The following is a 26,767-nucleotide window of genomic DNA, read 5'->3' as shown; positions in this document are numbered from 1 at the left end:
ATGTCTAAAGCCAATGCCAAAGTATCTGATAAAGTTCAGAAGTCAAGTGAAGTCATTTTTATTTGTATAGCTCTTTTCACAATGCACATTGTTTCAAAGCAGCTTTACAGTTTAAGTTCACCTCTGGCTAAAAAGCATGAATTTAATGCCATTAATAGTTATCTGTGCAAAATTTGCATGCAGGGCTCAAGGAGGTCAAGTAAAGAGTAAAGCCTCATTTTCATTAACCCTTGTTTTGTGTTCCTGTCATTTTTACCCCAGACAATTTTTATATGTATATTATTTTTTGTTTTCCACAGGGAGTGACCCCCACTGGCCCAGTATAAGCTCAGTTCAAATCTATTAATAAAAATAATAATAAAATATATATTTTTGAAAATATGTTCAAAAAATAAATACAAAACCTGTTATAATTACAAAAAAGAAGTTGATAAAAAGATCTAATGCAAGATCTTGTGATAATAAATGCAATATGAGAGATTTATAAACAATCTTTGTTGGCCTGTCATTTTTGACCTGGAACAAAAAATGTGTTAGTACAAAATGAATGGAACACAAGGGTTAAAGTATTGTTGAAACTAGGGCTGTATCTAGGGGGTGCCCAGGGCCTATTTTATCACACTTTTCAAAAGCACACACAACTTTTAAACTCATCCATAGAGGACAGAAACAGTGTAATTTGTCAAACTCCAATTATTTAACACATTTCTGTATTTTGTCTTGTGAAATCAGGTGTGCTTATTTTAGTTTAACCCAATTCACAGTTGATGAATGGATCAAACTCTGAATGCTGGAGTAACACCTGATTAGCATGCATTGCTGAAGCTTGCTGTCATACTGAGAGATGAGAGATGAGGGCCCAGCTGTGTGTGGACTCTTATCTGTACATCTAAGAATGCTCTATCCATTTCCCAAGACCAATCTTAACCCGACAACACATCATTATAGCCAAGCTTAATGTGAAACCAGCCTATACATTATGCTGCTTCAATATAGTGATGCTGGGAAGAGACCACAAAGGAAGTTTGCTCAGATCTTAATGACACTAGTGGTAACAGTAAAATCCACACAAACATCCCGTCTAACGATTGCATCAAACCACTGATTATAAATAATTCAAATGTTGAAGAAAGGTTTTATAGAGTCACAATCTACAAATGCATTTTGGCACAGCTTTAATGCCCTCCATTCTCTCATGGTTGATAAATAATACATAAACATTTTATATTGTGAACTGAAAGTCTTAGTATAACTGTATATTGAGCATTGTCTTGTTTAGTGTATATTGTATGTAAATTGCACACCATTATACATTCTTCTACATTTGCACATTCACAAACTGTCTTATGGGTTCAAGCTATACCTGCAACAATTATCACCGGCCCAGTAATGTCTAATAAATATATTCTATTCTGATTATCTAAACAGGTTATAAAAACTTGCTGACAGCAGAATCTGGTGAAATAAGCAGTAAGAATGACTGATAACTTGATGAGCCCTTGTTTTTGTGGTTTGGCTGGTGAAGAAAAGCTGGGACATGGTGCCAAACGAGAATCACTCAGCCATGCTTTAAATAACTGTTTAAAAGCTCCATTCATCTGAGATTAGAGCAGTTATTGGTAGGAGGGGGCAGGGGCTTCTCGGTGTTGTGCTTTTAACTCAAGCGTTCCATCAATAATGTTGTATTATGAGGTGCTGTAGGATGTTACTGCACTGATTAAATGAGAGATAGAATGGGGATGAGGGCGGGGGTTGTACGGAAGATCAGGGTTTAAGTCTTGAAAATGTTTTAAAGGTGAGGGAGGTTAATACATGTTGATGACAGATTGGAATACTATGCACCTATGAATCACACAAAATAAGCCCAGGAATGTGTTTTAAGTAAAAATATAAATATAAAATATATGAATATATATATTTTTTTAAAAGTCAATTTTGATTCATATAGACTTTAAGCTTGTGTTGTTTCTTTGAAATGAAGAGTTTGGGGTTATACCTGACAGGCTTTTTTGGTTGCTTATGCACCTGGCCAGCATTTGTTACACATGAGAGAAAATTATCCCTTATAGGAATAGTTCACCCAAAAGTGAAAATTCTCTCATCATTTACTCACCCTCAAGCCTTCCCAGATGTGTTTGCCTTTCTTTCTTCTGCTGAAATCAAATCAAGATTTGTAGGAGAATATGTCAGCTCTGTAGGTCCATACAGTGCAAGTGAATGATGGCCAGAACTTTAAAGTTCATAAATGCACATAAATGCAACATAAAATTAATACATAAGACTCCAGTGGCTAAATCTTCAGAAGTGACATAATAGGTGTGGGTGAGAAACAGATCAATATATAAAAAAAAAAAAAAACAAAAAATATATATTTAAGTCTTTTTACAATAATATTCACCTTTGACCAGCACCTACCAGTAGATGGCGGTATGCATGAAGAATGGGAATTTCCAAAAAACTGAAGAAGTAGAATGTGGATATTTAGAGTAAAAAAAGGGCCTAAATATTGCTCTGTCTCTCACCCACACCTTATATCGCTTCTGAAGACAGATTAACCCAATGGATTCTTATGGATACTTTTTTTTAGAGCTTAAAAGTTTTGGTCACCATTCACTTGAACTGTGAGGACCTACAGAGCTGAGGTATTATTCTAACAATCTTTGTTTGAGTTCTGCAGAAGAAAGAAAGTCGTACACATAAGGGATGGCCTGATGAAGGTGAGTAAATTATGTGATAATTTTCGTTTTCGACTGATCTATTCCTTGATCTTACTTTGAATCAGAGTGTAGAGATACACTTTAAGTAGAGAAAACAGCAGCGAAACACTATTTGGACAATTGGACCTTTACAGTTAGGCCTCAAATTTGTCAATACACATAAAAAGATACTGGCCACTTATCTGAGATTCTGGGTTCCTGTTTTACAGATTACACAGTATAAAAACAAAAAGATGTCTCTCGCGCTTTCAAACGCGCACACATTTCCTTCAAAGTTTCAGTGTTTCAAAGATATGTAGCTTTTGTCCACATAACTTGTGTGCAATGTTTAAATGACTAAATGGAGGGAACGGCACTACAGATGAACAAAATGTTTTCAGTAGCGTTTTCAAAAGTAGCAGTGTAGCTTGACAAAATGGCCTTAATGAAGCATTAATGAAATTCTCTTTTCAAAAGGCACAACTTCTTTCATGAAATGTGATTAATTTTTAATCGGTTCATTCAGGCAGTTGATTTAAATGACTGTTGAAAACATCAGATTCATGCTTGTATTTTATAATAGTCTCTCACCTTTTCATTAAAAGCTTGTAGTGTACTGCGTTTTCCAAAGGGGAGGGTATAGAGATTATGTGAGATAACTGGAGAAATGCAGATGGGCAAGAGAAAAATATGTTGAAGAAAATCAAGAGAGATTAAGCAGAACGGATTTAAAACAGACAGGTGAACAAACAGAGATACTGTATATAAAAGCACTTTAACATTTGCTCATTGTTGATTTAGACAGTCTCATAATCCTAACGTCATCAGTGGCCTAATTCTTACGTACTGTACAAAGCTCTCATTATGTCTGACTTTTAGAATGTTAATCCATAGGGCGTATTGAAAAGTAATGTGCCCAAAGACAGCCAAATACAATGAGGTAGAGAAAGAATGACCCACTCACCCATCACAGCAAAAGAATAACAATCAAGATAAGAAGATAAAGAGAGCAAAAGATGGACAAGTCAGAATGTTTTCTTTTTTCTTTTAATAGAAAGGCATCAGGATGAAGGTTCTTAAATTCATGCCCTTAACTGTTGAAGTAAAGGGTGATAATTCACACTCTTTCCACAAACACCACCACATCATCATCCACCCTACCCACCCCAACATCAGGCAGGAGAAACAAAACATTTACACAGTAATACAACCAAATGCTGTGCCAAATAAAGCATTTTTTTCCCTCAAGGAAAGATAAATAAATCACAAATAAATGTTTTTTTTATTTATTTATTTAAGATTAGGCAAGAAGAACCCCAAATACCACACAAAGCAAAGAAAATGTGGGTGAAACAGAATGCACAGTTAAAGAGAATTATGTGGTTTTGTCTTGTAACATTTCAAAAAGCAATTAAACACTTAACGTATGTTGTCCTAATTCATAGGATTCAAAGGTATTGTGCCAGAACTTCCGATTAATGTTCCATGAAACAGCCGCATGAGTGAAAGTGGTCTATTGCTGAATCTTAAAAGGCATGTTGTCAGTTTCACTAGCTTTTATTATGCATTTTTATTATTATTATTTTACTGCACTAATGAAACTGCTATCAGAACCAGATAGGTTTCTAGATCACTACAGTTTCTAATGTTTGTGTTGGAATAATGCTTATAATCCAAGACATTTGGGATGGGGACTACAAAACAACACTGTGAGCACAACTTAAAACAGTAAAGATGTGCTTGACTGGCAAAGGGTGCAAACCTTTTGAGCAAGACAAGGCTTTATGAATTTGCAAGGCATTGCCAAGAACAGCCTGAGAACAATATAGTCGATAATTCCACCACAATGGGCTTCTTAACACAGAACTGTAAACAGGACAGACCAGGTAAAAATATACACAATTATTAAACAATTTCCATAGCTGTCACATTTTGACATTGTGCTCAACATGTCTTTATAAAATAACTTCTCTTTTAGCAAAACAACAACAACAGAATCAAACACAGAAAAATCACTGGTGTACAAGAGCAACTTGTTCCATGCCATGAGCTTCAGATGTCATCTCACATTCAGACTTTGTTTATTTCTTTTCTTTTTTAATAAACATACAAGAGACATTTTCTGATCAGTCTTCACCAGTGCTGACAGGGGCACCAAGCAAGAGTGCTAAGTTGGGGGAAAAAAGCAACAAGACAACATTATACAAATCCATGCAGAAAGCACCTCCGTTCTCCCCTCTGGTTAGGTTGATAGTCATGTGAACATGCTCATCAGATTGTTATGGAAGTTATATTTAACCGTTCTTCGTTCAACTGGGTGAAAAATGACCCAGGAACAATGCTTTTTATCTTTCTCTAAGATAACTTTATGATGGACAAAGCGAGAACTACTGGAAAAGCTGGACAGCAGAAAAGCTTCCAAGAAAAGTACATAATGACTGTTGTTCCCTTCAAGGACACAGGCAAATCATAAACATTCAACGTGATAATCCAGTTGAACAAACTACAAATATAAAAAATAAACACAAAAAGAAAAACAAAAAGTTGAAAAGCAAAAAACAAGCATTCCAAAACTCTGAATACAGCAGTGTTGATATTTAGGGATTACAGTACCAAGACATAAAAGTACTGGCAATATCATCTGTTTCATAACAGTATCCTTTACCCGGTTCTTTGAAATGTCACGCACACAAACACAAACATTCACCCACTCCTGAGCACAGAACCCTCACTGGCCCCGCCCTCCAACTTCATCAGTCAATCAACTTCCTTGTCTATTATACTTGACAGCTCACAGGCAGGTTGAAAAGACTGTCTTTAGTCTGCGGAGCTTCAGCGTGGTCCTTGCATCCATCCATCCTTTCCAAAACTGCATTCAGGCAGGAGTACTTTTCCAGTTTTCCCTCTCTCGTTCCCTACAGAGAAGTTGATGGGAGCTTTTTCACCCGTCTTTGCGCCAGAAAAGAGGACTCAATGGGTTTCAGCTCTGGGGGTGGTTGGGAACTTTTCAGCGCTGAGTATGTGGCAGCCATTGCCCCCTGTGAGGAAACAAGTAGGACAATGAATATTGAACAACGGATAGTTCCAACTGTAAATTCTGATTGGATGAGCAGTGTTCAATGTTGTTGTAAAATGACTAATAAAGCACACATTCTGTATTAAAATTGCTAGTACATACTTGGCAACTGCAAACAGTCTACGGTTACACTAACCAGCTATATACTGTCATTTGGAAGAAGACTTATTTTTTCTGATAATTAATGCCTTGGTGTTAACAGTAATTTAAGAGACAGAGATATACACACTGTCTGTTCACACTATCCCAACAAAGACCAACATTTCAAGCAATCTGAAATTGGCTCTTAGATTTAGAATGTTAGAAGAATGTAGGGAAACAACTGTAATTTTTACACTATCCCAGTGAACACCACAATTTGAAACATTATTAAGTTGACTGTTGGATTTAGAATGTTGGGAAACAACTGTTATTTTAAAACTGCCCCAATAAACACCACAATTTAAAAAAATCTAATGTTGACTGTTGGATTTAGAATATTGGAAAACTCAATTTTACACTGCCCCAACAAACACCTACAGGCTTTAACATACTGATTCAACAAAACCCAACAACCATTGGAAGTTGGTGTTTGTTGGGACACAGTGTACTAGCCTTACATGTAGCCCTGTAATTCTTGGCAGCTGTACCTTTACAAGCTTGGCATCTTGGTGTTGTAGCTGGCTGTTGGGAAGCTTGTCTCTTTGAACAATCCAGGGATGCTTCAGAACCTGCTTGGCTGTGAGACGTTGGTGAGGGTCCACATGGAGCATCTTTGAGACCAAATCCTACAGAGAACAATATGTGTATTTGAAAGAACTTTTACCATTATGGCAGAAGGGTTAATATAGAAACACACCACTCCAAAAAGAGCAGTCTGAAATGCTGAGTGGATGGGGTGGGGTCATGGCCTACTTTGGCTGCATCAGACACCCTGTCCCAGTTGCCTCCAATCAGGGTAAAGCGGCCACTCCCAATCCGACTCAAAATCTCTTCTGGAGTGTCCTCTGGTCCATTGGCAAATGGTGTAAAACTGAGAGAAAACAAAAGAGGGAAAATTACTGTGTGTGTGTTTTTTCAGGGTTCCCATGTGTGGAAATTGAAAATAAGAAAAAGACCAGTATTTATTGTTTTTTATGGGTATACAGTATTGTATGTAGGGTGTGTGGGGGTTTTTGTGTTCTTACCCAGCAAGCATAGTGTATAGTAATACTCCAAGGCTCCAAATGTCACAGCCTTCGTCATAGCCCTGTCTCTTCAGCACCTGCAGCACAAAACAATTCATAAAAGGCAACTTAGTAACCATGAAATCCACTGTATAGCACAAAGTTATCAGAGAACTTCATGACAGATAGTAGACAGATAACAATTTCCAGAGAACTTCAGACAGATACAAATTGTCCTTTGCTACCAATCCTTGCTGTTGAGAAGTCAGCACAATTTAAATTAACCCCTTTTCACCTAATATCATTAAGTGCAAAACATGGGTCATTTAATGAGTTTATTGGTCTATACAGAATTTCCCTGTCTGTCATGAGAACAAGTGCTCACCTCAGGTGCTACAAAGTTGGCTGTATAGCAAGGTGTCATGAGGAGGCCGTTGTCTGCCCGGAGCTGCTTCGCGAAACCAAAATCACAAATGCGCAGAGATTCTGGATTTCCAGACTCATCAACATAGAGAATATTACTGGGCTTCAGGTCCCGATGCACAACCTGCAGGAAAACCAGAAAACACACAATTACATTAGGGCAAGATTCAGGGAAGTGTGGTTCAATGGTGAATTGATTTGAGACCATTATTTTTCATATTACAGGCACTGCTATAATGCATGCCATAAAAAGCTACAGGTTAATAGAGTTAGGAAAAATTTATTGTGGTTCTTCTGGGAATGAGGTCAAAATGTTAAATCACATTAAACTTTGAAAACTAAACAGAAGAGGGCCTAGGAGAAAGCCTTGGGGAACACCCTAGAGAGAAGGGGGAATGCAAAGCTCTGCCACAAGCTGTGAATTATGATGACAGTTTGTGTGCAAGAGGCAAGATTTCTATCTACAAGATAAATGTGATTGTGTTAGTGCATGCATGTTTTCTCACCCCTTGAGAGTGCAGGTATTCCATAGTCTTTGTGATAGTGTGCAGTACTGCACTGGCCTCTCTTTCTGAGAAAAACTTTTGCTTGAGTATTCTGTCCAGCAGCTCACCTCCTCGCATCAGCTCAGTAACCAGGTACACCTGCTTTCCATTATCATACACCTGCAATACAACATACCTCACTGAATGACTTTTTTCTTTTCACATTGGTTCAATTTTGCACTGTTTTTTATGCATTCAGATATTGCTTATTCAGGTTGTGAAACATCTAACAAAACTACGATGCCTGTCCTGAAATATTTCTGTTTCTACACAGTACAGAGATAGTCATCAGTTTGACATTATGCAGTTTGGTGGTGGTTAATGTAATTAATAAAATATTGAGTTGTAGTATTTCTCGCTGTTTGGATTATTATGCATAAATCAAATTTCAATAATGCAGGAGATTCCTCTATACTACAGTTCATTTTGAAATATCATATTTTCTTGAAGGCACTTTTTTAGTGCTCGTACTTACATCTTTCAGAGTTATGATGTTGGGGTGCTGGCCGTATCTCAGCAGGATCTCAATCTCTTCAGATGGATCAGTGCTTGTTTTATCGATCACCTATCAGGAATATAAGACATGTATCAGTCACCTCAAAACGACATGCATCTAAGAACCTCCTATCAGCAAACACATTTGTTACAGATCATCTTTTGATAAAAGACGATCAGAATTTTCTTTTGATTGTCTTAAATGAATGTTGTCAACAAAAGACCCATTTTAAAATAGAAAAAGGTCATCACAGATATCAGATATTCAGATTCTCAACAATATCAATTTTCACAAAGTAACAAATATTTGTTTGTTATTTCTGGACAACACAAAAGGATTGAATGTAAGGTGATAAAGTATTCTGCCAAAATAGAGTATCTGATGGTAAGGTAAACTAACATTTCCAATAACGTTGATGTCAAAGAAATAAAATACAATGAATGACCTCAGAGTCAGTACAATATTAAGACTGGCCTCTTTAAGGGATCAATGCTCTAACCTTTGCTGCATACTCTGTGTTGGTTGCTTTGTGTATGCAGCGTTTGCAGACAGAGAAAGAGCCCATGCCGATGTCCTCCTTCAGCACATAACCATCACTGAACAGGATGTTCTTACCGTGAAGCTGCTGCATGGAGACAGGTGCACAACAGAGAAATGAGAATTAGAACAGCATGCTCACAAAACTCTGATATCAAAAGAGCAAAATATCACAGTACGGGATCACTGAAGAATGAATAATTAAACATTTCACACACAGACACAAAAACTATTAGACACACTCTTACACACGTTATTTATAGGTTGAACTCAGTACAAAGCATGCTGGATAGTAGAGAATGATTATATCACTAATGGTATATTAGTAGAGAACAAAATGGCAATTACACAGTGCAGAATCACACAAAGAACTAATTTTCCACCAGTGACATCCTGCACTAACATTAAACCACTTTACCATGGCCATACTTCTATTGAAATGATGCCATCTAGTGGTCAGCCATTTGACATTCACTTCATAAGGAAAATACAATAGGTACATCTAACCATCGGAATAATTAACTAAATATCTGATAACATCTGTGGCATGCTGTCAATAACCAAATAATTTTCTGTGGTAATAGATTGTAGCTTGAACCTGGAACAGTTCCTTTAATGCTGTCTCACAGCAGCTAGAGGAAAGCTAAAAGTCTCATTAACCACAGTAAATCAATTGTTGTTTAAGGGATAGATGGTTTTCTAAAGCTCAATGATTACTCCTGTAGCTAGGTTGGTAGAGCATGGTGCTAACAATGCCAAGGTCATGGGATTGTTTCCCAGAGAACACATGAACTCTTCAAATATATACTTTGAATGCACTGTAAATCGCTTTGGGGAAAAAAGTGTCTGCCAAATGCATAAATGCATCTATAAATGTCTGGGATCTTTAACAGTGAACACTGACCTGTACAACAGGGTGTGGAGGGGGCTTGGACGGCTCCTCTTTGCCCTCCTCCTCTAGCATTGCCGTGGCAACAAAGCTAAAGCCCCGGAAGAGCTGATGAGCTCCAGCGCTGGGGGGAACACCTGGGGAATCTGAGAAGGCCAAGTAGAGAGGCATAAACAGAAACCATGAAGCCCACACACATATTCCATATTAGTTCAAATACGACTGCTGATGACATTTGAAAAATCAACCTAAAGCTCTGAATATACTGATGAGCTCACCCAGAAGATCAGTCAGAAAATACAGCCATCTGGTCAATAGCTAGTTTATTCATGCAGAAATTGTGCAGAAACATTTGTTTTAATGTCCATTTCATCAGCCTAGAAGAATGGTTCACCCAAAAAGGAAATTCTGTCATATATTCAGCCCTCATGATTTTCCAAACCTGTAAGCTGTTATTTTTACCATGCAACACAAAAATAATTGTAAAATAATCTTCACATTGATCGTGACCATGCCTGTCAAGCTCCAAAAAAGCACGTTTTCCATACTACTCGTGCACTATATTCCAAGTCTTCTGAAGCCATACCGTAGCTTAATGTGAGGAACAAAATCATTATTCACATCATCTTCTCCCTCCAGTGAGCTGTAAACTCAAGAAACGCTTCGACCGAGTCATTGAGTAGAACTCTAGAGCTGATCAGTCTGATTTGTGAACTCTTTGCATAGAAAAAAGCCACTCAAATATGATAAATTATTCTCCTTTTGTGCTCCACGTTAAATAGCAATCCGGTTTAGGATGACATGAGGGCGAGTAAATAATACTGACAGAATTTTTATTTTTGGGTTACCTAATCCTTATCAGTTCTTTCCATGCTACAAAAAGAAAATGTACTATAGGCTTATATTTATAGAAAGCAACAGAAACTTTAGAATCCTCAGAGGGTTTATATGTCGGGACTCGAAACATTTCTGGTGCACATCTGAGAAGGGATCAATTGTGCTTGATGCAATCATAGACTATAGATCTCAAACCTTTAGGGGTGCGAGAGGTGAACTCAGAGTCGAAATAAAAGGTGTCGTCAGGTCTGGCCACGGCTGGTTTGAATGGAGGCTTTATCTCTCGCCTGAAAAGTTTCTGAAAATGATTGGAAAAAGATTTTGGTTTACTGGTGGTGAGGATGACACTTGAATAGAAGTATACCAGTAAAATTGCAAAAATGTAAGGTATGTTCTTACATTCCAGTCAATCGTCATAAAGAATGAGTGGCGTTTGATTTCTTCAGCTCCATCTGACCCAGATCCTGGAAGAGTTACAGAGTTAGAGTTAGCATGTACAGATTAAAACTAGAAAAAAAAACAATGCTGTGAAACAATAGCACATTTAAATTAAATTAATGTCATGGAAAACTATTTTGAACAAATTTCAAATACATACATTAAAACACGACCAATTATTCTTTATCGGAGAAGGAAGCCCTTCACAAGATAAAAATGCTGGTTTTGTGAGAGATTACATGAAATCACAAAGAATATATAAGACAAACGAAATGTGCATATATTTACGCATATGTGTTACCTAGTCTGTTGGTGGGGTTCCTCTTGAATAGAGCTCTTAGTAAGCTCTGAGCTTCGGTGCTCAGAAACTGAGGCATCCCCAACCTCGCCCTGCAGAGAAAACCCAAACGCTGATCAGGCTACAAATACTGAATAATGTTCAGAATATATGGGCAAAATCAACATTAATACAAAATGGGGTTCCATTACAATTTAAGAAATAGTCCCCCAACAGGAAACCTCTGTTATTCAATATTTACTCGCCCTCATGTGATTCCAAACTTTTTTTCGTCTGTAGAACACAAAAGGAGAATTCTTGAAGAATCTTTATACAATGATAATTCATATTCAGTCAAGCTCAAAAAAGGACACCATAAAAGTACATATGACTACTTTGAAGTAGGCCTTCCACAGGCACAATATTTGATTTGAGAACTGTGGTAGAGGGGATGATTTTCAGTGAATATCGATTTAAATTTCAGTCTGTTCCTCAAACAAAACTTTCATTTGGCATTTTAAGACTTGCGATATAGCATACAGATCCATATGGACAACATATATGGAACTTCTATGGTGTTTATTATCCTTTTTGGAGTTTGAAAGGTGTGGTAACCATGAACTGTCATTGTATGGAAAAGATCTGTGTAAAGATTCTTCAAAAAATCTCCTTTAGTGTTCCATGGAAAATAACAACAGCAGACAGGTTAGTAACGAAAAATTATGACAGAATTGAAATAACATTTTGGTCTGTTTAAAAAGTTTTTCCTCATTTAACCGCTTCCAACAGATTTCCCTATTAAGCAAACCAGTGAAATGAAGCGCTGCACTGATGATCCAAAACACAGATGAAGTCTTAACCCTACTATAAAACACATTTATTCTAAATGTTTATTTTAACAAAACAATTCACAGTATTGCTTAGTTCAAAAAGTCTTCATCTTTATTTTTTCCTATTAGGAGAGTTAAAAAATAAATAAAAAAGCTCCAATCTCAATGGACGGATGACCCTATGGATCCTCACTTCAGGATGAGATTCATAGTTTCCTTTCTGTCCTTTCCCTGGAATGGCAGTGATCCCGTAAGCATCTCAAACTATACAAAAGCCAAGCAGAAAACACTCATTATAACCCAATAAAACCAAAATAAGACAAACCAAGTGACAGTGAATGCTTTGCCCTGTCAGTACATGAATCTGGACGTACCATCAGTACCCCAAATGACCACCAGTCAGCACTGTGGATATGTCCCTGCCTGTTGACCACCTCTGGAGCCATGTACTCCACCGTCCCACAGAAAGAGTAAGCCTTCTTCTCATGATCAATAGCCTCCTTACACAGTCCAAAATCTGAGAGGGAGAAAAAAAATAAAATAAATCGGAAACAATCAAAACAGAAATTCAAACTACAAATAAACAAAAACAATCATACACTAATGCATGTAATTAAATGCAATTAAAATATTATGGCTGAATTGGTGCGCTTCTGTATACACTGGAGGGGTAGAGGGTCATCTCTGCAGTGAAACAGAGACAGATAGGAGGGACAAATAATAATCATGCAGTGTAAAACTGCAGAGGCATAACACACACTGTTCATACATGTGAAATATGCCAACAGCAAAAAAACTGTGTGTGTGTGTGTGTGTGTGTGTGAGAAATAAAAGTGAGAGGCCACATGTGTGTGTATTGTACCTGTGAGTTTGATATGTCCCTCTTCATCTAGGAGGATGCTAAAATAGAGAGAGAATTAGGGTGAATGACTGTACCAAATATCTTAAATTAATTTTATGAGCAAAACCGATGCAGCCACATCAGCACGATCCAATGAAGTTGTTCTAACTTGTCTGCATCTAAACACTTAGCAGTCAGCAAGCCTCCTGTCCACTGTTAATGTTTAGTACATGTTTTAGTATCTTGCAGTCCTAACAGAGAGTATGTGGAGTGATTATCTGTGTGTGTCTGTGTATAAAGTACTTCTCAGGTTTGAGGTCTCTGTAGATGATGCCGAGACCGTGCAGGTGATCTAAACCCAGTGCCAGCTCAGCCAGATAAAACTTCACATCTTCCTCAGTGAACATCACCTGAACAGCAAAGAGTGAGCAAGAGTGAATACAGACATAACTGTGATAAAGATGATATTGTGCTGTTATTAATATTCTCAACCTCTTTTGACAGTCTGGTGAAGAGATCGCCCCCTCTGAGGAAGTCCAGAATCAGATAGAGTTTACCTTCCGTCTGAAAAGCTGCAGACAGAAATTGTGCATGTAACAATGAATCAACGCTGACGCCAATCTGAGCAATTCTGTATTTACTGATAAGTTTGCATTGAAACTCCATTAAGTAGGTAAATTACATGATCATGATTATAAAAATGTCTATTGTTTGTTTACTCAATCATTAGTCACTTTACAGTCTCCATGTTACTTATTACAAATTAATATACTGTAATTTATGTTTAAATATACATTTATTCTAATTATACACTCACTGAGCACTTTATTAGGAACACATACATTAACACCTACTTATTCATGCGATTATCTAATTAGCCAAGCTTGTTGCAGCAGTGCAATAAATACAATCATGAAGATACTGGCTAGGAGGTTCAGTAAATGTTCACATCAACCATCAGAATGGGAAAAAAATTTGATCTCAGCGATTTGGACCGTTGCATGATTATTGGTGCCAGATGGGCTGGTTTGAGTATTTCTGAAACTGCTGATCTCCTGGGATTTTCACTCACAACAATCTCTAGAATTTACTCAGAATGGTGCCAAAAACAAAAAACAAGGAAACGCCTTGTCAATGAGAGAGGTCAACGGAGAATGGCCAGACTGGTTCAAGCTGACAGAAAGACTACGGTAACTCAGATAACCTCTCTGTACAATTATAGTGAACAGTATAGCATCTCAGAATGCACAACATGATGAACCTTGAGGCGGATGGGATACAACAGCAGAAGACCATGTCGAGCACTTTGTGCTTGGTTATTGTATATTACTATTAATTATACATAATGTTCATTTTATTATACAGGTCATTAAAATAATTATAATAGTTACTGTAAAATCAATGTGTAATTACAGGTTGTTTGACAATATATATATATATATATATATATATATATATATATATATATATATATATACACACACACACATACTCACCTAAAGGATTATTAGGAACACCATACTAATACTGTGTTTGACCCCCTTTCGCCTTCAGAACTGCCTTAATTCTACGTGGCATTGATTCAACAATGTGCTGAAAGCATTCTTTAGAAATGTTGGCCCATATTGATAGGATAGCATCTTGCAGTTGGAGATTTGTGGGATGCATATCCAGGGCACGAAGATCCCGTTCCACCACATCCCAAAGATGCTCTATTGGGTTGAGATCTGGTGACTGTGGGGGCCATTTTAGTACAGTGAACTCATTGTCATGTTCAAGAAACCAATTTGAAATGATTCGAGCTTTGTGACATGGTGCATTATCCTGCTGGAAGTAGCCATCAGAGGATGGGTACATGGTGGCCATAAAGGGATGGACATGGTCAGAAACAATGCTCAGGTAGGCCGTGGCATTTAAACGATGCCCAATTGGCACTAAGGGGCCTAAAGTGTACCAAGAAAACATCCCCACACCATTACACCACCACCACCAGCCTGCACAGTGGTAACAAGGCATGATGGATCCATGTTCTCATTCTGTTTACGCCAAATTCTGACTCTACCATCTGAATGTCTCAACAGAAATCGAGACTCATCAGACCAGGCAACATTTTTCCAGTCTTCAACTGTCCAATTTTGGTGAGCTCTTGCAAATTGTAGCCTCTTTTTCCTATTTGTAGTGGAGATGAGTGGTACCGGTGGGGTCTTCTGCTGTTGTAGCCCATCCGCCTCAAGGTTGTGCATGTTGTGGCTTCACAAATGCTTTGCTGCATACCTCGGTTGTAACGAGTGGTTATTTCAGGCAAAGTTGCTCTTCTATCAGCTTGAATCAGTCGGCCCATTCTCCTCTGACCTCTAGCATCAACAAGGCATTTTTGCCCACAGGACTGCCGCATACTGGATGTTTTTCCCTTTTCACACCATTCTTTGTAAACCCTAGAAATGGTTGTGCGTGAAAATCCCAGTAACTGAGCAGACTGTGAAATACTCAGACCGGCCCGTCTGGCACCAACAACCATGCCACGCTCAAAATTGCTTAAATCACCTTTCTTTCCCATTCTGACATTCAGTTTGGAGTTCAGGAGATTGTCTTGACCAGGACCACAACCCTAAATGCATTGAAGCAACTGCCATGTGATTGGTTGATTAGATAATTGCATTAATGAGAAATTGAACAGGTGTTCCTAATAATCCTTTAGGTGAGTGTATATATAATATAATATAACAATATAAGCACTAATGAGTAATAGAATTGAACATAACTGCAATGTTCATTCAGTAGTAATCATTACTAATGTAATTACATAGACTTTGTACAGTTAAAAGCCCTGTTTACTCCATACATCAATAAGAGCATCAGAATAATCAAGACCATTAATAGCAATATTTAATGCTATTAATCTGAGTCAGTACTAAGGTAATGATACTGTAATATGGATTCTGTACAGTAAGAAGCCATTTACTCTTCACATCAATAATAGCATCAGAATTAGTCAGGAACACAGTCAGTAAATAACTACAGCTCAATACAAATAAATACAGAAAGGCACTTCCAAAAAAACATATCAAGTCTGACTTCCACTTTCTTGAAATTCTTTTTTTTATGTGGCATTTAAAAAAGGGGACATATCATTATAAGTCATTTATCATCAAAGCGGATATCACACTAGCTCACCATAATGAAGTTTAACCACAAATGGATGGTTGACCTCTGCCAGGATGTCTCTCTCCATCTTAGTCCTCACACGATCTCTCACTGTAATAAGAACAATTTTACTACAGTTTATTAGAAAAACAAAAGTAAAAAAAATAGAAATCTGCCACAGGTTGACAGTGAACTTCATGGTCACTTTAGATCAGGGGTGTCAAACTCGGTTCCTGGAGGGCTGCAGTCCAGCAGAGTTTAGCTCCAACCCTAATTAAACACACCTGGCATTTTGGAGCAGGTCTGAAACAAAATTCTGCAGGGCTGTTTGTTTGACACCCCTGCTTTAGATGATGAACACAACACTATGAATATTAACTACATTAAAGGAATATTTCACCCAAAATGACAATTCTGTCTTCATTTACTCACCCTCATGTCATTCTTCCTTGAAAAATAAATAAATAAAAAACACATCACAGTATTGTTTAGCTACAAGGAGATGTTAAGTAGAATGTTAGCATTAGTCACCATTCACTTTCATTGCATCTTTTTCCATACAATGAAAATGAATGGTGTTTGAGTCAGTCATTGTAACATTCTACCTAACATCTCCATTTGTGTTCCACGGTAGAAAAAGTGAGACAGGTTGGAATGACAGGAGGCTGAGTAAATTTTATATTTTTGGGTAAACTTTACCTTTAACTGATTGTAGCACCAGTAATAAAACCAACAGTTAAATATAAGCAAAACCACATATTATGTACATTTTTCTAAAATAATAATTGGTAAAATGATAAAAAATGGTAATCAGTTAAGAGCGCAGCATGAAGATATTTTTAAAGTGATAGAGATCAATGCATTTCAGTTTTTTTTCTCAGCAGGTGCAGATGTTGCTCATAGGAAGTGATGTTATCAGCTTCCTTGAGAACAGACTGTAATATCTGAAGGGACTTTCCTTTGAGGAATGGAGAAAAAGAAGGATGAGAGTGAAAGAAAGAGAGAGGAACATAGATTTCAGTGAAAAAGGTACAGAAAACCTCAACATTTCTGTAAGCATGGTGGGTTCTCTCTCATTGGGGTTCACACTAAACAACACAGGAACTGAGTGTGCCCACAGAGGAGTTATTGACAACAACATAAATTCAGATTTGCATTTGAGGAAATAGGCTAAAATTCACTCACAATTTACATATAAAAGGTGATTAAAACTGTGTTTGTGTATATCGATGATGCAAATCATGTTTGATAGCTTTGACTGAGCAGACTAAAATTGGTAAAAACTGGTAAAAATTACCAAATGTATATATACACCACCAATAGGGTGTATATATCCATTTTATTTGAGAAAAAAAGAAAAAGATTCAAAAATAATTTCCATATGCATTTACAATGTGTAAAGTAATCAATCGCCTTTGAATAATTTCAAAGTTGAGTACATTGCAATGAAAAAACTTAAATGACTATTTTTATTTAGCTAAGCTTACTTTTATAAATTAAGCTTCTCTCTGTTTAGTTCAACATCAGTGTTTGTATATATTGCCCACCCATAACTGTCACAATTGAGATCAATTATTTGCATGGTTAGAGTAATTCTCAGGGTGGGCATCTGTGTAATGTAAGTAACTGTTGTTCTGTTGTGTTGTTTCTGATAGCAAAGGAAGCCTGTGTGTGTGTGTGTGTGTGTGTGTGTGTGTGTGTGTGTGTGTGTGTGTGTGTGTGTGTGTGTGTGTGTGTGTGTGTGTGTGTAAACTGATGCTGTACCTTTGAGTGTGGCCTTTCTCAGGACCTTCATGGCATAGAGCTCATTATTATCAGGTGGTGTTACCTTCCGTACCAAAAACACCTGCACACAAATAGAGCACATTTCACTGTAGAATCCAGCCAAACTGTAAGCTGAATGAGGCAGAAAGTTACTCAATACATGTTGATACTCTGTTTTTATAGTCATTTTATACTGAAGTGTGTTATTTGTCAATGGTAAAATACACTCCCCTAAAACAGCCTAGTATACAGAGACAACAATAAAAAAGACATTTGTAGGTTGACTCCTCCCTAAAATGTAAACACTATGGCACTATCAAAACAGTACTCTGTTTGTTTGAGCATCCTGACCATCTGTTTTTGACCAATGGCAGATCATCAACTGAAGTGCTTCCTTAGCCTCTTTATCTACCTGTTCATCGCCAGCAATCCCATACGGCCCAGTATCCAACAAAAAAACAATATTGAACTCTTGTATTTTTTAAAGAGTCCACTTTTCCTATTATGCTAATAACTGTAGGATGTTCCGTTTTCAGAGACTCAAGTGCTTGCAGACAGGATTTAGAATCTGTGCAAATTCAAAAGAGATGTTGTTGTTCCTTTTCTATTTGTTTTAGAGATTCAGCTGTGGAAATGTAATTTGTCCAGGGATACACTAAATGCAAAATAGCTGCTAATTGCTGCAGCTCTGAAAAGGTTTGCCTTAAATCCTCAACAATTCCACTGAATTATATGATTCCTCATTTTCAAGTAGGTAAGACAAGTATCTGCCCTTTACCTTTGCATTTTGGAGACAAGCTTCAACTTGAGGAATTTATAGTCTCTGTCATTTCAAAATCGCTATTCTTTAAAAACATTCAGTCTTTTATGTTTTCCTTTCTTGATTTTTTTGTAATTTGTTGTATATTTTTCCCTCTTAAGGACTGTTTGTGCTCATTTGATGCTCTTTCATCTTCCTTGGCTTGGATTTGATTTGTCATTATTTGACTTTGTGTTCCTTGAAATTCTGTTACTGACATTTTGTGGTTTCTCACTATTCACCCAGGTCAAATCAGTCTTACAGTCAGTGGTGCCATGGTTGGTTTCACCACAGAAGCATATGTTTTCCTCAAATTAAAGGATGGAGACTTCTCAACCTGTTTGCTTCAGCTGATCCTTTCAACACATTTTATTCTTTTTCCTTTATCCAAATCGGACATTCTTTTGTTGAAGCTGGGTGATTAGATGAACAGTTGCTGCATTTTGAACATCCCGATCCATGTCCTTCTCCACAGTTGCAGAAGATTGGCAAATTTTTGACAGTTGTAGCATCTCAATGGGTTTGGAATAAAGATATTGACCGGTACACTCACATATCCAATTTGAATCCTCTCTGGAGGTTGGGGTTAATTAAATGTCATAATGTCTTAATTATCTGTTCTTCTTTTTCGATTGTAATTCCTCTTAACATTAATTACACCTTGTTGAGTTAATTCTGATGCTATTTCAGCCTCATCCATGTTGTGTAGCTCTCTTGTGCATATAATACCTTTGCTGCTGTTCAATGATGGGTGATAAAATGCATTTAGCAGTACATTTGCCAGTATATTTGCATGCATGATGGCTTTTCTTGGAGCATTCTACTAGGATTTGTTCGGATCTTAGCTTTTTAAAGTCTTTAACTGTTCCTGCTATGCCTGTAATGCCTTTCTGTATTGCAAATTTAGACAATTTTGTAAGAGGAACGTCTGTTATTTGTGATTCTAACAGTATACATCTCAGCCAATTTTCACTCTTTTGCAAGTAAATACATCCAGTAGCTTAATCATCATCCAATGTTTGTTCTATCATCTGTCGTTTTTTTTTTTTTTTAGCCATGTTTGTGCCAACAGCCAACATGGGGATGCACAGAGCCGCAGTTATCCTCCAGATATTTACCAAGGATACAGGGGTGATATACTTGAGCAAAAGGAACAAAAAATTCATTTTACTCAATTGACCCTAGGCCAAAGCCCTTTTTGGTACATCTTGACTAGCCGATTGGTTGGATCGGGTCCTTCCAACCTCCCGTCTATGTGAATTCGAAGCCTAAGTATTGCGTTGGATCTGAGTCAGCCACAGCATACCCATTCCTCAAATACCAGGTTCTCGTCCTCCCCAAACACGGGTTGCAACTTACGGCAAATAAGTCACCCTGTTTGTCACCTCTTATGATCAGCAAGGGGGTGCTAGGGACCTATTCTACCCCAGGTCCCCACGGGCCCCAACAACTGTTACAATCACCACTGTAATGGGAGCGATTGTAACAATTTCACATAAATTCAATGTTATGATCTAGTCTCTCACTATAAATCTAATAATGTTAGTTACATTAGGCAGAAATAAATGTTTCTTATTTCAAAAGAAATTAGGTACATTTGTACCAGTCTGAGAAATCTAAAAGTAAATGTAAAACTTTTTTCTTTTATGATTGTCTCAAGTCTTCCCTACAGAAGCATATTCTTCTGTGTGTGTTACCTTTCCAAAGGACCCCTGTCCCAACACTTTGAGCAGCTCGAACTGTGAGGGGTCTGCCTTCTCTGCCCCCTCCTTAACCACATTTGTGATGTTGATCTCCTTGATATCTCCATCTTCCTGCAAAACATAAGAGAAATAGGGATATCAACCAAATTAGCTTGCTGAAGAGCAGGTTGCGTAAAACATGTACAGAGCTCAGTCAGAGCGAAGGAGCTTGGAAATGAATATCTGATTGTTCAAGATGCCATGACAATCACTTCTTTGGCAGTACAAGTAATATTACTGAGAAAATGAACTAGCAGAAGAGAAGCAATCAAGAAAAGCTGATATATAACGCTGCTTAGTTGCATATCATTTCCCAAACAAGACCCAAAAATATATTTTTCCTCAGCCCAAACCAGTCACAATTGGTCGTTGAGACACTGAAAGGGATGCTTCACCCAAAAATAAAAAATATCTAATGATTTATTCACCCTCGTGCCATCTCAGCTGTGCATGACTTTCTTGTACTAAACACAAAGATTTTTAGAAGTATATTTAATCTCTGTACAATGCAAGTGAATGGTGACCAATTTTTGAAGCTCCAAAAGCACATAAAAGTAATCTGTATGACTCCAGTGGTTTAATAAAAGTCTACTGAAGTGATATATATGTGTAAGAGAGAAACAGATCAATATTTCAGTCCTTTTTTCCCTATAAATTCTCCTCTCTGCCCAGAAGGGGGCGATATGCACAAAGAATATGAATTGCCAAAAGCAAAACAAGAATGTGGAAGTGAAAGTGGAGATTTATAGTAAAAAAACAGGACTTAAATATTTATCTGTTTCTCACCCACATATACACTTATAGCTATATCATATAGCTTATGAAGATATGGATTTAACCGCTGGAGTCATATGGATCACTTTTGTGCAGCCTCTATGTGCTTTTTATCTTCAAAAGTATGTTACCCATTCACTTACAGAGCTTAAATATTCTTCTTAATATCTTCATTTGTGTTCTACAGATGAAAGAGAGTCATACACATCTGGGAAGGTATGAAGGTGGGTAAATAATAAGAGAATTTTCATTTCTGGATGAACTATCTATCTCATAATTTAATAATTTTGGTCAAACCGCTTGAGTGGATTATCATTTGTATGTCATTCACCAATCCTTACTATTAAAAGATTGAATTAATACCACTTTTAATGACAAATAAGTAAAATAATTGAATGAACACAGCAGAAGAGCAGCAGTTCTGATGGGTGTAGTTGAGAGGAGTTGCTCATGTGATTTAAAGCCATAGAGACAAACACTTAATCATCAGATCATCTCAGTGGACAGTGATAACACAGTATATCCTTCATTAAAATATACAAAATAAATATCTACTTTAGAATATATATTTCATCATCTCTTAATTAAATGTCACATTTCTCCAGTGAAAAAAAAATCCTCAAGGAAGTAGAGAGTTAAGAGTTAAAATGGAGAAGGACATTTCTAATAACTTAAGTAAAGCAAAATTAAAGTCTGCATTCTGAAATAATGTGGAAAAATACAGTAGATTTCTCCAATCCTTAGCAAACCTACTAAACTTACCTATCACACCTTGTTGCTCTAAAATATCAAATCCTCTTAAGTTAACTTAACCACACATATTAAAATCCCATTACACTAACACAACAAACTTCATCGCCAGCTGCAAAAGCAGCTGCTTGTACACAACCCATACTAAATGTGTGACACCGCTAATTCACCAGAAAAAGAAAAAAAGAAAAAAGAATCACAATCTGAAACCCCATTCGAATGAAAAGATTACCTCAATGGAATTTTACATTCACACATTGTGGCAGATACTACAGCTTATTATTTATTTAGGCCTAATTTATATAATGTTCAGTTTTATAGTAGCCTAGCCTGTTGTGTTACAACTACAAGCTTCATCCTTAAAACTCTATTGAATTAAAACTTCAAGAATATTCTTTACAGGCTTTTTTAAATGTCAACCAGTAAATTGTGGTGTAGATTAAAATGGTGGATGATCAGGAAATGAATCAATGAGGCCCAACTGTACCTCAGGTTAGCAGTAAGCAACCAACCTCAGATTAATGTATTTTTTTTCTTTGTGGTTCTTGTGCATCAAAAGCCTCAGTTCTACTACAGTTTAAAAGAGCAACTCAAACCAGGAGGTCAGCGTTCAAAAAAGTGCCACAGCGCTCTAGAAACACACTACAACATCTCTTATAGAAGTTCTCATGCACAGAAGCTACATACAGTGCATACACCACATGAAAGATGCACTTAATGTCAGAATTATGTTGCTTATATTGGTGTTAGAGTGTTTGACTTCTAACAGTATAAAATGACATTAAAATATTTTATTTACACTGTTAATCTCAGAAATGTACACACTGAAAATAATGGATTAAAAATCTAATTTAAACCTGGATATAAACAGAAAAGTTGTTAGGATTTGATACAATTAAATTATTAATTAATTTTAACTACATTAATGAAGAAGAAATATTTTTAATTCTGCACTAGATCCAGATCTCCTATCAAATATGCAAATTTGTTCAATCAAGTGATTCTTACCATGACAACAACTGTCATGGCCCAATTAAATAAAAAGCGTAACATATACCAAGAGTTCTTCAAACAGCAATGCGATCTGCATGTGTGTGTGTACTGACCGTCCACAGTGTGTGCTCATCAGTTGAAGCTGCACTAGATGGAGTATGGATGGAGCTTGTGGTGCTGTTTGTCTCCTCACTGGACTGAGTGCCATTTGCTAAAGTCTTACTGTGCTGCCGTCTGAACAGGTAGATTGTCAACAACTGACTGACTTTAAACTTCCTCTTCTCTTTCTCTCTCTCTTTCTCCATCTCTTCATCTCTCCTCTAGCCAGGGCATCCCACTGTTACCCCCATCCGCCTACAGTCAGGCCGGCAAGGTCGACAAAACTCATCCCAGAAAGAGAGCAAGCAAAGTCTGGTGTATGTGAGGGTGTGTGCTGTGCCTTACTTGAAAACTAAAGTTCGGCAGACAGGAAGAGGAAGGAAGAGACCGAGACCTGAAAACTGAGCTGGTGAGAAAAAAAGAGAAAGACAGAGAGAGAGCAAAAGGATGTGACAGTCAAGTTTGATAGAAGGCTAATAGCAAAGAGAAAAAGAGATCTTAGAAAGAAAGAAAGAAAGAAGTCAAAAGTCTGAGTCCACTTGTGAAAATGCTATGCACAATTTAATAACTTTAATTACAAATTATAATAGTAACAATTTGAGTGAAAATTTAAATTGAAAAATTTACATATTTTTATAATCTGTTAATCCATGATCTGACAATATTTCCAAGAGCATCTTGTGTGCTTCTTTGGATGAGATAATCTGACCTTTACGTTTAAAGTATTTAACACGGTCTATGACACAAATTTGATTATTTGATTAGTAATTTCTTATTCATTTTACTTCATAAAGTTCTGTTTTAATTTGATCATAATTCTAAATCTTTATTTAAATAAAAAGTTAAAATTACATTTTGAATCCTAGCTTTTCATTGTGCACTCCCACTGAACCCCACTGTGTGCGGCTGAGATATAGATGAATGTCTGTTTCCATCGGTTGGACACCTAAATGCCCATCCTGTCTCATATTGCCTTGCTTATTTCCCCTCTCGCTGATCTCCTCCCTCACCATCAACAGAGCTAAAAATACTGTGTAGCTTTGAAACACACAGGTCCTTCCTCTGGCCCTGACCACTGCAGGCTGATCTGACAAGAGGAAGTCATATTTGAAGGAACAATCACCCAGAGCCATTAATGTTCAGACTTTCTGGCATGCCACATCACTCCTCTATCCTCTATGGTAAACCTTATTTTACCCTGAGCTGACAGACAGCATGATAGAGCTCAGCTGGTGAGGAAAGCAGGTTGAAGCAAAAAGCTCAGATGCTTCAGGCAACTCTTACCTTCCCAGTGATATCAGCAAAGTCTCTCTCTACCCAGGTGATCTGGGACTTGTGCTGTACAAGTGGGGTTAGGAGAAAGAAGTGAACAAAAAGAGAGTGTCAAAACTGAGAACAACATGACCCTGTTTTCCTCTCATTTCCACCCCTGTGCGCTGATGAACCATCTAAGGGGCCGTTTACACAGAAAATATTTTTGCGTCCGTTTGAGCTGTCTTTCCAATTGTTTTCCTATGTAAACATGCTCAAGACATTAGTTTTGATGGTTGCGCGGTGTCTCGCACAAGAGCGCCACATTTTTAGATCCTCTGTCATGTTAAAGAAAACCTCAACTGTTGAAAAAACGCATCTTCAGATTCCTGCATTCTACACTATTCATGCCACTCCATCTAGCTTTAAGGATATGTTTGGCCCCTAAGGATTCTTGAATCTTCTTTCCAGATTTTGTAAGGTAAAAAATATAGTCGTTCAATGCTGAAACTGCAAGAAACTGTATAATACAGTGTATTAGGTCAGTGGTTCTCAATTGGTTACAGTTCAGGAACCAGATTTTACTTTGGACATCAAGTGCTGACCCAACATACTGTAGTAAAAAAATTCCTACAAAAGTTAACGCAAATTTGAAACACTAAAATGTATCCAACATTTCGGTTGAGGGAACTAAATGTAACAGGTCCATTTGCTACCCTATTTTGGCCAGTTTCTACCATGTGGCATATGTTATGGTAACACTTTACAATGAGGTTGTATTCAGTAATTGGCTAAATCATTAGTTTCAGCACTTATTAATCTTGTTGAAGGTTAATTTCAACATATACACATAAATTGTATATGTTGAAATTAGGAGTGTGAATCTTTGGGTTTAAAACTAATCAATTCAATTGATGATTCATAGGTTTTCGATTGGATTCAAAAGATTTTTTTTTCTGCAAATTCAGAATGATTCGATACACAATGGAATTCGATTCACACGAGACAAGAGCGTGAGTTGTAATTTGCTCATTTGATAGTCAGTAGCTGTCCTTAGGAGAGATCAGACGGGGGGGCTCAAAAGCGGTTCAGAAAACTTTCAGTGAGAGTCATGGATGGAATGGAGAACTGGCATGAGCCCAAGAAGGGCGAAACAGGGCAGCGCAATGAGAGAGGGACAGCTATGAGGGTGCGTTCTGAGGCGCATTAGTGTACGATGCCGCTTATGTCTCCATTAAGTCACACATGTTAACTAATAAAATATTTATACAGTATTGTGCAAATGTTTTAGGCACTTAAGATGTTTCACAAAAACCTTTGTCTTAAGATGGTTATTTATATCTTCAGCTTTAGTGTGTTAATAGGAAATATAAACGTTAGACTCCCAAACATTACTTTTGAAAATAGAAAAGATTAGAATAGAAGAACAGGGAGCCCTGCAACAGATATCATGGCCCCCACAGAGCCCCCCACTGAATATTGAGTCAGTCTGAGATTACATAAAGAGACAGAAGTAATTGAGACTTCCTAAACAGATAGAAAAACTGTGGTGAATTCTCCAAGAAGCTTGGAACATCCTATCTGCTAAGAAAAACTGTGTCCAGGTTTTTAAAGGTAAAGATGGTCACACAGAATATTGATTTCACTTTTTTATGTTTACTGGACTTTGTATGACATTAAGTGAAAAATGAAAAATATTTATGGCATTATTTTAAGACATCTTCACCATGCAACATTTTTCACAAGAGCCTAAAACTTTTGCACCATACTGTATATAAAATATTGTACACTGTTTTGTCGAATCGAGATTCATTACATTTGTAGCTTTTTAAATCGATTATTGACAGACACTTATGATTCTCAATAAAATAAACGTGACCTTACAAACAAGCTTACATCATCCCTCTCATGAGCGCTTGTCACAGAGATGTACGGAAGCGAACATTTGTATAGAAGTATTGTTTTGTTTCTAAAAATAAAAATCGTTTGGGTTCAGAAGAACTTCATTTGTCGACTGGAGTCATGTGGATTATTATATTGTTGATTATAACATTTTGGACCGTCGTAAAATGGAGTACATTCACTTGCATTGTTTAAAGGAGGAGGCCTAAAATGAAATCATAAAAACCTGATGAGGAAAATTTTGATGAGGAAACTCTGATACATCTTGGATGGCTTGAAGTTGAGTAAATTATCAGCAAATTTTCATTTTTGGGTGAACTATTCCTTTAACACAACAAAATGATCGAAAAAAACAAAAAATTAAAATGCAAAAAAGGTCGCACAAGGGTTAACAGTTAAACACACAATGTCATCTGTCATCACACTTCCGGTGTCATTAGGCCAACATCTTGTTCTGTAATAGCTAACATTGCTAATGCTCTCCATTATATCAAGTTGAACTAAAACTAGACTATTCTT

The 26,767-nt window shown here is 37.0% G+C and overlaps 1 protein-coding gene across 5 annotated transcripts in view; it reads right to left on the bottom strand.

Moving 5' to 3' along the window:
* Positions 1 to 3,767: 3,767 nt before the first annotated feature.
* Positions 3,768 to 26,767, bottom strand: part of LOC127662728 (ribosomal protein S6 kinase 2 alpha) — a 106,436-nt gene continuing 83,436 nt past the window's right edge. Inside the window, exons 2-22 of one of the 5 annotated variants that reach the window (XM_052154025.1) lie at positions 24,380 to 24,433; positions 20,435 to 20,551; positions 17,939 to 18,020; positions 16,205 to 16,285; positions 13,523 to 13,602; positions 13,334 to 13,440; positions 13,052 to 13,089; positions 12,564 to 12,706; positions 12,383 to 12,453; positions 11,384 to 11,472; positions 11,044 to 11,108; positions 10,840 to 10,942; positions 9,823 to 9,953; positions 8,881 to 9,006; positions 8,361 to 8,450; positions 7,847 to 8,005; positions 7,303 to 7,464; positions 6,939 to 7,015; positions 6,667 to 6,784; positions 6,402 to 6,539; positions 3,768 to 5,734 (exon numbers count right to left, since the gene is read on the bottom strand). In XM_052154025.1, coding sequence (XP_052009985.1) covers positions 5,612 to 5,734; positions 6,402 to 6,539; positions 6,667 to 6,784; positions 6,939 to 7,015; positions 7,303 to 7,464; positions 7,847 to 8,005; positions 8,361 to 8,450; positions 8,881 to 9,006; positions 9,823 to 9,953; positions 10,840 to 10,942; positions 11,044 to 11,108; positions 11,384 to 11,472; positions 12,383 to 12,453; positions 12,564 to 12,706; positions 13,052 to 13,089; positions 13,334 to 13,440; positions 13,523 to 13,602; positions 16,205 to 16,285; positions 17,939 to 18,020; positions 20,435 to 20,551; positions 24,380 to 24,433 — 2,154 coding nt within the window. In that variant the 3' untranslated portion in view covers positions 3,768 to 5,611. Of the gene's footprint in view, positions 5,735 to 6,401; positions 6,540 to 6,666; positions 6,785 to 6,938; positions 7,016 to 7,302; positions 7,465 to 7,846; positions 8,006 to 8,360; positions 8,451 to 8,880; positions 9,007 to 9,822; positions 9,954 to 10,839; positions 10,943 to 11,043; positions 11,109 to 11,383; positions 11,473 to 12,382; positions 12,454 to 12,563; positions 12,707 to 13,051; positions 13,090 to 13,333; positions 13,441 to 13,522; positions 13,603 to 16,204; positions 16,286 to 17,938; positions 18,021 to 20,434; positions 20,552 to 23,109; positions 23,460 to 24,379; positions 24,434 to 26,767 lie in introns of those variants that run through there. The other 4 variants (XM_052154022.1, XM_052154021.1, XM_052154024.1 and 1 more) reach the window with 4 other exon arrangements.

Source organism: Xyrauchen texanus, chromosome 22, assembly GCF_025860055.1.
Source record: "Xyrauchen texanus isolate HMW12.3.18 chromosome 22, RBS_HiC_50CHRs, whole genome shotgun sequence".
NCBI classification, from domain to species: Eukaryota; Metazoa; Chordata; class Actinopteri; order Cypriniformes; family Catostomidae; genus Xyrauchen; species Xyrauchen texanus.
Note: the sequence above shows the minus strand (reverse complement) of the source record. Positions and strands in the feature narration are given on the sequence as shown.